The 11,541-nt window shown below is 44.1% G+C and overlaps 1 protein-coding gene across 7 annotated transcripts in view; it reads left to right on the forward strand.

Moving 5' to 3' along the window:
• The window catches only part of MMS19 (MMS19 homolog, cytosolic iron-sulfur assembly component), a 40,838-nt gene that overhangs the window by 11,269 nt on the left and 18,028 nt on the right, over positions 1 to 11,541 (forward strand). For 2 of the 7 annotated variants that reach the window (XM_026446564.2, XM_026446565.1), the window contains exons 2-8: positions 3,602 to 3,650; positions 6,621 to 6,721; positions 8,186 to 8,271; positions 8,638 to 8,712; positions 9,150 to 9,219; positions 9,604 to 9,732; positions 9,823 to 9,884. The exons of 1 other annotated variant lie outside the window; for it this stretch is intronic. In XM_026446564.2, coding sequence (XP_026302349.1) covers positions 3,602 to 3,650; positions 6,621 to 6,721; positions 8,186 to 8,271; positions 8,638 to 8,712; positions 9,150 to 9,219; positions 9,604 to 9,732; positions 9,823 to 9,884 — 572 coding nt within the window. Of the gene's footprint in view, positions 1 to 3,601; positions 3,651 to 6,620; positions 6,722 to 8,185; positions 8,272 to 8,637; positions 8,713 to 9,149; positions 9,220 to 9,603; positions 9,733 to 9,822; positions 9,885 to 11,541 lie in introns of those variants that run through there. 4 more of the 7 variants (XM_026446567.1, XM_026446568.1, XM_026446570.1 and 1 more) reach the window with 4 other exon arrangements.

Genomic DNA, 11,541 nt, shown 5'->3' on the forward strand with positions numbered 1-11,541 from the left:
TTTTTTTTTTTTTTTTTTTTTTTTTGAGACGAAGTCTTGCTCTGTCGCCCAGGCTGGGGTGCAGTGGCCGGATCTCAGCTCACTGCAAGCTCCGCCTCCCGGGTTCACACCATTCTCCTGCCTCAGCCTCCCGAGTAGCTGGGACTACAGGTGCCCGCCACCTCGCCCGGCTAGTTTTTTTTGTATTTTTAGTAGAGACGGGGTTTCACCGTGTTAGCCAGGATGGTGTCGATCTGCTGACCTTGTGATCCGCCCGTCTCGGCCTCCCAAAGTGCTGGGATTACAGGCTTGAGCCACCGCGCCCGGCCTAAAACCAATCTTTTATGGCTTCTGAATTTTATCTTGTTCTTAGAAATTTTCTCATATTTAAAAAAGGTATTTTGGTGAAAGATTTAAAACCAATGTTTGTTTTTGTTTGTTTTCCAAATGTTTACCCAGTCATTCTAACACTGTTTATTGAATAGTCTTTATTTTTCCCATTAACTGAAATAGGATTTTAAAAATCATATTCTCATATGTATTTATGTCTCTGGACTTTCCATTCTATTTTTGTACCATTGATTTCTTTGAATATGAATTGAAACTACACTGGTTGTTTTTGTTTTTTACTTTTATTATGGAAAATTACAAGTATATTCAAAAGCGTATACTTATTATTTTTCTTTTTTGTAGTTAAAAGTATACACTTTTAAAATGTGACCGTATAATAATCTCTTAATATCTGGAAGGGCTACCTTCTCCCTGCTTTTCTATTACTCTTTTTCACAACTTGCTTGTCTAATTATATATGTATATTTTATATATATATATAGCACTTTAATTTCAGGATAAGCTTATCTAGTTTCCAAAAGTATTCTATTAGTGTTTTTATGGTGATTATCTTAAAATTATAGATTGATTTGGGAGATTTGTTATCTTGAGTCTTTCAAAGATATGAGATGCCTTTCTATAAAGTTTCTTTTTCAGATCCTCATTAGTGCTTGTTTAAAAAAACCCTTCAACCAATTTCTCCCCATTTTCTTCTGTACTTTGCAGCCACCATTCTACTCTCTGCTTTTGTGAATTAAACTTTTTTTAGATTCTGCATATAAGTGAGATCATAGGATACTGTATTTGTCTTTCTCTGTCTGGCTTATTTCACTTAGCAAGATGTTCATCCAGGTTCATTTGTATTGTCCCAAGTGGCAGAATTTTGGCCTGACACAGTGGCTCATGCCTGTAATCCCAGCACTTTCGGAGGTTGAGGTGGGTGGATCACCTGAGGTCACAAGTTCGAGACCAGCCTGGCCAACATGGCGAAACCCCATCTCTACAAAAAAACACAAAAATTAGCCGGGCATAGTGGCATGTGCCTGTAATCCTGGCTACTTGGGAGGCTTGGACAGGAGAATTGCTTGAAACCGGGAAGTGGAGGTTGCAGTGAGCTGAGATCACACCATTGCACTCCAGTCTGGGTGACAGAGAGAGACTCTGTCTCAAAAAAAAAAGTGGCAAGATTTCTTTCTTTCTTAATAGCTGAATAGTGTTCTGTTGTATATGTGTACACACATGTCATGTTTTCTTTATTGATTTATCTGTTGACACTTAGGTTGTTACCAGATCTTGGCTAATGTGAATAATGCTGCAGTTAATATGGGAGTACAGACATCTCTACAGATACTGATTTCATTTCCTTTGGATATGTACCTAGTAGTGGGATTGTTGGATCATACAGTAGTTCTATTTTTAATTTTTTTAAGGAACCTCCATGCTGTTTTCCATAATGGCTGCACTAATTTACATTTCCACCAACAGTGTACAAAGGTTCCCTTTTCTCTCTGTCTTTACCAGCACTTGTTATCTCTTGTCTTTTTGATAATAGCCATCCTAGCAGATGTGAAGTGATATCTCACTAGTGCTTTAAAGTTTTCATCATCCGGGTGCAGTGGCTTATGCCTGTAATCCCAGCACTTTGGGAGGCAGAGGCAGGTGGATCACCTGAGGTCAGGAGTTCAAGACCAGCCTGGCCAACATGGTAAAGCCCTATCTCTACTAAAAATACAAAAATTAGGGCCAGGCACAGTGGCTCATGCCTGTAATCCCAGCACTTCGGGAGGCTGAGGCGGGCAGATCATGAGGTCAGGAGTTCGAGACCAGCCTGGCCAACATGACACAACCCCATCTCTACTAAAAATACAAAAATTGGGGCCAGGCGCGGTGGCTCATGCCTGTAATCCCAGCACTTTGGGAGGCTGAGGCGGGTGGATCACGAGGTCAGGAGATTGAGACCATCCTGGTTAACACGGTGAAACCCCATCTCTATTAAAAATACAAAAAATTAGCCCGGTGCAGTGGCAGGCTCCTGAAATCCCAGGTACTCGAGAGGCTGAGGCAGGAGAATCACTTGAACCTGGACCACAGAGGTTGCAGTGAGCCGAGATCACGCCACTGCACTCCAGCCTGGGTGACAGAGTGAGACTCCATCTCAAAATTAGCTGGGTGTGGTGGCACACGCCTGCAAATCCTAGCTGCTTGGGACGCTGAGGCATGAGAATTGCTTGAACCCAGAAGTTGGAGGTTGCAATGAACCGAGATCACACCATTGCACTCTAGCCTGGGTGACAAAAGCAAACTCCATCTCAAAAATAAATAAAGTTTGCATCATCAGATTTTCACATTTTTTTGTTAAGTTTATATCTAGGTCGGGCACAGTGGCTCACGTCTGTAATCCCAGCACTTTGGGAGACTGAAATGGGAGAATCATTTGAGCCCACGAGTTCAAGACCAGCAACATGGTGAAACCCATCCCTACAAAGATATACAAAATACTTAGCCAGGGGTAGTGGCACATGCCTTTGGTCCCAGCTACTGGGGAGGCTGCGGTGGGAGGATCACCTGAGCCTCAGAGACCGTGATTACACCACTACACTCCAGGGTTCAAGCGATTCTCCTGCCTCAGCTTTCTGAGTAGCTGAGACCACAGGCACATGCCACCAGGCCAGGCTAATGTCTTGTATTTTTAACAGAGATGGTTTCATCATGTTAGCCAGGATGGTCTTGATCTCCTGACCTCATGATCTGCCCTCCTCACCTCCCAAAGTGCTGGGATTACAGACATGAGCCACCGCGCCCGGCCAAAAAAAAAGTTTTTATGCAGTGTATTTTACTATGATTTTTTAAAATGAGGATAAAAGTTTATATCCAGGTATTTTTTTCCTTTTTCTTTTTTCGCTATTATAAACCAGGTCTTTTTCCTTATATCATTTTATAGGCTATTGTGTATATGTATATATATAAAGGTTTTAAATTTCATAATATTTTGTATCCAACTAATTTAACAAATTATTTTGTTTGTAATTTTTTAAATTTATCTTGGATTTTCAAGATACACGCTCATGTCATTCACAAATGATATATTTATTTTCTTTTCATTTTTTATACAAAGCTACATATTTGAAGTGTTACAGTGATGCTGCTTCTTATCTTGGAGGGTTCTTAGCAAGAATAGCAGACCCCCAGGTACAAAGCCTAGGGCAGGCAGGAAACATTATAATTAGTGTTACTTAACACTTTGGTAGGGTTTTTTTTTTTTAATTTTTCATATTTATTTTATTTCCTGCAGATGTGAAATCTGGCAACTATACAGTGTTACAAGTTGTGGAAGCCCTTGGGTAAGAGCCTCTGCTATAGAATGTTCTTCTCCAATCCTGACTGTGTATTCTGAAAAGTTACTTTTGCACATTGTTGCTTTCCTGGAGCCTGAATTTGTCCTGTAGCCCAGCAGCCCCCTTCCATATTAGTACCTCAGCCTAAGACTATGTGTTTGAATTGTTTCTCCTGAAAAGTTTCATACCATCTGGCTGAGGCTTCTTTAGTATTTGGGAGCACATAGCCTGTAGGCCACATCAACTCCTGGCACAGCCCACAGCTTTGGGGTGAGGTACGTGGTTGAAGGCCATCAGCTGTTGTTGATTCCTTTGTGCATCTTTAGACCCACCTACCCCCATGGGATGCTAGCCTGCCTAGACCTGACTCAGAACAAGCTGTGGGCCCTGCCTGGGGAGTTCCCAGGAGGCTGACCCTGCTGCAGATCCCCACTAGGAGAAAAGGCTTTGGGAAACAGCTGATAAAGCAGTGTTATAGCTTGGGATTCTAAGCACTTAGAGGAAGTGTGCTTGTAGTATGTAGTGTAGTATAGACCATTTAAATTGACAAGTCTTACTAGTAAGAGTTGTTAATTGTGACAGCATGTCTTCTAAAACAGAAAACTAGAAAATTGGGGGAAATTAAAAAAAGAAGTCACTGTTAACACATTTCTCCCACGTAACAGACTATTTGGCCTTTCTACTCACATTGTGGTGGCTTTGGTCCATTAAAAAAAAAAAATACAGCATTGGCTGGGTGTGGTGGCTCATACCTGTAATCCCAGCACTTTGAGAGGCCAAAGAAGGTGGATTGCCTGAGCTCAAGAGTTCAAGACCAACCTGGGCAACATGGTGAAACCCTGTCTCTACCAAAAATACAAAAAAATGAGCTAGGCGTGGTGGCATGCACCTATGGTCCCAGCTACCCGGAAGGCTGAGGTGGGAGGATCACTGGAGTCTGGGAGGTGGAGGTTGTGGTAAACAGGTCATGCCACTGCATTCCAACCCAGGTGACAGAGTGAGACCCCCATAAAAAATATATATATAGGCCAGGCACGGTGGCTCATGCCTGTAATCCCAGCACTTTCGGAGGACGAGGTGGGCAGATCACGAGGTCAGGAGATCAAGACCATCCTGGCTAACACAGTGAAACCCCTTCTCTACTAAAAATACAAAAAATTAGCTGGGCGTGGTGGTGGGCACCTGTAGTCCCAGCTACTTGGGAGGCTGAGGCAAGAGAATGGTGTGAATCCGGGAGGTGGAGCTTGCAGTGAGCCGAGATTGCGCCACTGCACTCCAGCCTGGGTGACAGAGCGAGACTCTGTCTCAAAAAAAAAAAAAATATATATATATATATATATACACACACATACATATATACATACAGCCTTATTGATATATAATTCACATATCATAAAGTTCACCATTTTAAAATGTGCAATTCTGTGGCTTTTAAAAGTGTATTTACAGATTTGTGCAATTCTCAGCACAGTCGGTTTGAGGACATTTTCCTTACTCCAGAAAGAAACCCATGCCCATTAGCAGTCATTTCCCCTTCCCTCTTCTAACCAACCCCCAGCAATCACTAATCTACTTTCTGTCTTCTATGGATTTGCCTCCTCTGGAAATTTCATGTGACCTTTGTTGCTGGCTTCTTTCACTTAGCATGTTTCCAAGGTTCATCCATGTTGCAGCACATATCAGTTCTGCATTTCTTTTCCCGGTGTATGGCTATGCATCTTATTTAATCATTTATCAGTGGATGGACATCTGGATTGTTTCCACTTTTTTGCTATTCCTAATAATGCTGCTATGAGCATTTGTGTGCCTTGTTCCATTTTTAAATGCTCCAAATGCATAGTTTTCTTTGAGACGGTCTCACTCTGTTAATCAGGCTAGAGTGCAGTGGAGCGATCATGGCCCACTACAGCCTATAAACCTCCTGGGCCCAAGCCATCCACCCACCTCAGCCTCCCAAGTAGCTGGGACTACAGGCTTGTGCCACCATGCCCAGCTAAGTTTTTGTCTTTTTTGTAGAGACAGGGTCCCACTGTGTTGCCCATGCTGGTTGCGACTGCCGGGCTCAAGTGATCCTCTCATCTGTCTCCCAAAATTCTGGGATTACAGGTGTGAGCCACCACACCCAACCTGAATGCACAGTTTTCTACTTCCTGAGTAGAAACCTTTCTACAGGTTTTTATCCTGGAGATCCTGTTAAGAGTGACCTTATTTTTGTCCCCTTACTCTTAGTTAATATATACTCTTACCCTGGAGGTTCAGTACAACTGTCATGGCCAGAACTCTTCCACTTTCTGCTTGTTCCTGCTTAGATTATTTCTAATATGTTTCAGTATAATCTCCATAGAGCAATATTGAGGATAAGTTACTTCCTTGTTGCTTCAGTCCAGCTTCTCCTATATCAGTAATCCTACCTAGTTAGAGCTATATTCTGGCCATCTTACTTTGTAACCTTCCAGTTATAAAGTTTTGGTTTTTCATGTTTTCTTTTATCCTAGGAACTTGGTGGTGATTCTGAGCATTGTTTTTTTCCTTAGCATTAATTTACAAAAATACACGTATTCTCCTTGTTTTGGTGGAAGCTGCAGCTGCCAATCATCTCTCAAATCCTGTGGGTAGCTGCTAAGCTGTAGTTCAGAGGAATGTCACAATCATACCACTGGGGAGAAAGAATTAGCATAGTGCTCATTAGGTGCCAAGCTGGGGGTGCCTGGAGGAAGAAACCTCTGTTGGCTCTTGGTGTCATGTGTGCCTCTAAATGATGCCACATCAGTCTGAGGATCGCTCTTAAGCCTTCTGTCCTTACTGGTATCTGTAATGCCGTTACCTCAGGAACACCTTCCTGGGCTGTTTTTACTCTTAACAGGGCTTGGCTCTGCTTCCATGCCCAGGGGGTGAGTGTGACGAATGTAAAATATTTATTTCTTCAAACATTTGAACTGGGTAATTGCAGGCCCTCTCTACCCTGTTTTCCCTCAGGTCCTCTCTAGAGAATCCAGAACCCCGAACTCGGGCTCGAGGAATCCAACTTTTGTCACAGGTGCTACTCCACTGTCACACCTTGCTCCTGGAGAAGGAAGGTACTGGTGTCACTAGTAGGAATGTCTTCCTGGATTGCTGAGCCCAGGTCTCCCATATCTATTCAAGCCAACTTTACTGGCAGGGAGGGAGGGCTTAAAGTATCTATGAACTACTAATGCAAGGTCTTCATTTCTCACTGGTATATGTCGCAGAGATGATTAGAATTGAGACAAAAGACACGTGGATTTCAATACAAAACGTTAGCCAGGCATGGTGGCGGGCGCCTGCGGCTACTTGGGAGGCTGAGACAGAAATCACTTGAACACAGGAGATGGGAGTTGCAGTGAGTGGAGATCACACCGCTGAACTCCAGCCTGGATGACAGAGCGGGACTCCGTCTCCAAAAAAAGAAAGACACATGGATTTCAAATGTAGCCTTAGACTGTTTTTTCAGTGTATTTTCCCACTCTGTAAAATGAACAGAGCAGTATTTCATAGGTAAAGAGGAAAAGTAATGAAATATCAGCAAGCTTTGAGGTCCTGAGGGGGAAGAAGGCCAACATCTTACTTATCTTGTATAGCAGGTGTAGGCAAACTATAGGAAGCAGGAAGGCCACGGGAATTGCCATATTTGGGTGGACCCAGTTTCTAATGGATTGCATTTGCATATCAAAGGTTGCAGCTTGACACTAAGAGCCAGGGCTTACAAGAAACTTCTCTGGAGATGCTTTTAAAAACAAAAACTTCCCAAGGACCCGTTTTCGTCTCTGTCTGCCTAAAATAATTTCTTAATAACTCCTACAACATTCCCCCCTGTAGAGATGCCACACTAACTGCTGTTAGGGGGTTTGAGGCGATGACTCCTTCTGGCTACTTCCTACTCGAAAGGGGTGTCAAATGGGGAACAGCAGCAAGGGCTCCTCCTGGAGTTGATCTGAGAGTCCTCAGAAGAATGGCGTGTGGATATGTGATTCAGTTTACAGTACCATTTGGAGTTTGATTGCTTCAGTCTGATGAATGAATTTCCTTTCCCAGCCAACACACAAAATGATACGGCTCTAGTGAGTGGAGGAACATCAGGGTTCTTGGTCCTCATGCTGGTTTAGATAAAATGACACCGATACACGTGAAGTGGTTTTAAGTAGCAGAGAGTTTAATAGGCAAGAAGGAAGGGAGAAGGAAGAAGCTCCCCTGTATAGAGGCAGAGGGAGGGAGGGCTCCAAAGCCGAGAGAAGGAATTCCTTTTGTTTGTTTTTTAGAGGCAGAGTCTCACTGTGTTGCTCAGGCTGGCCTTAAACCCCTGGGCTTAAATGATCCTCCCACCTCAGCCTCCCTAGAGGCAAGCACCACATGCGCAACCTACAGCCTGTTTAGCGGTATAGCATAGGACATATCTCTTGGTAAAAGAGAAAATTTGTAGTGGAACCCAAACAGAAACAGCTGTTACAGACTTAGGAAAGCAGCAGAACTATTGCGCCGTTCTTGTGCCTATGTCCATTAATGGCTGAATCTGGTTTGTGCAGTGGTACACCTGATACTGTTCTATGAGAACCGGCTGAAGGACCATCATCTTGTGATCCCATCTGTCCTGCAGGGTTTGAAGGCACTTGTGAGTTCTCCTTCATTTCATTACGTTAACTTTGTTCAAGGGAGCCCTTGTCTACTTCCCTTCTTGCGCTTTGGTTCACATGCTGAGGAGCAGGTGCCCAAATGTGGGACTAAATTAGTGTTACCAGCTCTACTTCCCTTTTCCCTCTAGCAAGTAAAAGTGTACTTTGGGGGACTGGAAACCAGAGCCCGCTGGAAAGAGCTGCATGGAACTCATCAGCTTGAGAAAGATTCTCACTATTAGTACTTCTTCCTCAACCAGGGTGCTGTGATTCTTACAGTAGCTAATTAGGCCTGTTGTAGGGTTGTGTTTTGGAGTCCCTGCTGCAATTCCCTCGGTGTTCATATACCTTCTCCTTTCCCCCAGAGCCTGTGTGTGGCCCTGCCCCCAGGGCTGGCTGTTTCTGTGCTTAAAGCCATCTTCCAGGAAGTGCATGTACAGGTGAGGGATAACAGTCATGTTGGTGTTTTCCTCTGTCTCCACCCCTTAACATAACTGGGATTCAATAACAAAAATTATTGCCTTCTAAATTCTGAATTCTTTGGGATCTTATGAATGTTTACATGCTCTTCTTCAGCATGTTTATATGCTCTTCTTTGCTACTGGACAAGGAGAGGGGTGTATGCCATTAGATCTGACCTGTATCCTCTTATACCTACAGAAAGTAAGGCATCCATCCATCAGGCAGGTTTGGATTATTGGCACCACTGCTGTGCTGCTGAGTCAATAGCATACCCTTTCTCTGTAGTTTCTCTTAGATTGATCTTATGCTGGTATAAGGAGCACTGTTCACTTAGAGATTATGAAGCAGGAACTAGCTGTGTCAGCTGAGGTATTCTTTGAGCACTTTCTTCACTTCTTTCTCCCCCACCCCCAAGTCCCTGCCACAGGTGGACCGACACACAGTCTACAATATCATCACCAATTTTATGCGAACCCGGGAAGAAGGTAAGAGGCAGAGCCTTCTGGGAAATGTCAAAAGCAAGCACATCCTACTTTTTCCCCTATTAGTAGGACTTATTTTACCTGGGGTTATATAGAAGAGTTGGTATCCTGAGAGAGAATGATAAAGGGAAAGGGGGAGTCCGCTCCCTCCCCAGTGAAGTAAAGGAAGGGTAGAGTTTGTTTTAGCCAGTGTTTTAAATTCTTACCTCCACAGCAATGTGTATATTGTTGCACATCTCTTCACTGAGTACTTTCTTGGAATGGAAAAAGGGTCAGCCCTGAAAGGAAAAGGGAAGCAGTGATAGCAGAGGGAGAATACAGGCCAGGAGAAAGCCCACACTTTCTGTGCTGTGGGACAATGTAGTAACCTTATTCTCTCCTTCCCAGAGTTAAAGAGCCTAGGAGCTGACTTCACCTTTGGCTTCATCCAGGTGATGGATGGAGAAAAGGATCCCCGTAATCTTCTGGTGGCCTTCCGCATCGTCCATGACCTCATCTCCAGGGACTATAGCCTGGGTACATCGTGGTAGCCATGATTAGCTGGTTGGAGCTTTATCAGATGAATGAGGCTGATAAGCCAACCTCATTCTTTCTCTGTTGCCACAGGACCCTTTGTGGAGGAGTTGTTTGAAGTGACATCCTGTTATTTCCCTATTGATTTTACCCCTGTAAGTAGCACCTTCGTTGATTGATCATGTATTTGTTGAGTATCTGCTATGTGCCAAGCCCTGTTCTGGGCACTGAGGGTACAGGTTACCAAAATAGACATCCCTACCCGCATTATTTTATATTTTAATAAACTAGGAAGTGGAAAAGCGTTTGACATATGAGGAATGATTCAAAGCAGCGTGTATTTGGGCGAATTCTTAAGCTCCTTAACACTGTATTTAGTGCTGAAGGCTACAGGATTGCAAAACACTGTCCCTGCCCTTGAAGGCTGAAACATTTAAGTAACAGTAGATTAGATAGGAAAATGAGTAGTGCTATAGCTGTTCAGAGAAGACAAGAGTTCAGTGTGAGCTAGAGTAGGCAGGAACTGACTTCGCAATTAAGATAGGATTTCAGCTGGTTTGTGGGGGATGCATAAGATATGATTCTGGAGTTGGATAGGGCATCTCAGGCTATAGAAACAAAGTGACAAAACAAAGAAGGCACAGTTGTGCACAGTGTACACAAGGTATTTGCTCTGACCCTCTTGGGCCTTCCTCCCACTCTGCAGTTGAGTTCCCTTCTACTGCCAAATACTCAGGGTTTCATCACCATGTGGGTGTGTGTGCTGCAAGCATTAGTGATTTGAAAGAAATAAAAGGCATTCTATTACAGCATGCCAAACAGCATATTGACTCTCACTGCCTTTATAGTGACACCACCATCTTTGCTGTAGGGAATTTCTTACCAGCTTATTTCAGTTGACATTATGTTACTGGGGACCACCTCTCTCCCAAAATGAATCTTTTCATCTCTTTCATAATCAGAATTCTTATTCTAACTCTATACCCTTGAAATCTTGAAAGATCCTGGTTCAGCCACCGCATTCTTCTGTTTTCACTTCGGTTTGTGTGGTTTTTTGGTTTGGTTTGGTTTGGTTTGGTTTTTGCTTTTTTGAGACAGAGTCTTGCTCTGTCGCCCAGGCTGGAGTGCAGTGGTGCGATCTCAACTCACTGCAACCTCTGCCTCCCGGGTTCAAGCAGTTCTCTGCTTCGGCCTCCCAAGTAGCTGGGATTATAGGTGCCCGCCACCACAGCCGGCTAATTTTTTTTTTGTATTTTTAGTAGAAATGGGGTTTCACCATCTTGACCAGGCTGGTCTTGAACCCCTGAATTCGTGAGCCACCTGCATCAGCCTCCCAAAGTGCTGGGATTACAGGTGTGGGCCTTTACTTTGTTTTATTTTGTGTTTTGAGTTGGTTTTGAAAAGATAATTCGGCCGGGCGCGGTGGCTCAAGCCTGTAATCCCAGCACTTTGGGAGGCTGATGCAGGTGGAGGCCGAGACGGGTGGATCACGAGGTCAGGAGATCGAGACCATCCTGATCTACACAGTGAAACCCCGTCTCTACTAAAAAAAATACAAAAAATGGCCGGGCGCGGTGGCTCAAGCCTGTAATCCCAGCCCTTTGGGAGGCCGAGACGGGCGGATCACGAGGTCAGGAGATCGAGACCATCCTGGCTAACCCGGTGAAACCCCGTCTCCACTAAAAAATACAAAAAATTAGCCGGGCGCGGTGGCAGGCGCCTGTAGTCCCAGCTACTCCGGAGGCTGAGGCAAGAGAATGGCGTAAACCCGGGAGGCGGAGCTTGCAGTGAGCTGAGATCCAGCCACTGCAC

This window comes from Piliocolobus tephrosceles, chromosome 9 (assembly GCF_002776525.5).
Source record: "Piliocolobus tephrosceles isolate RC106 chromosome 9, ASM277652v3, whole genome shotgun sequence".
Taxonomy (NCBI): domain Eukaryota; kingdom Metazoa; phylum Chordata; class Mammalia; order Primates; family Cercopithecidae; genus Piliocolobus; species Piliocolobus tephrosceles.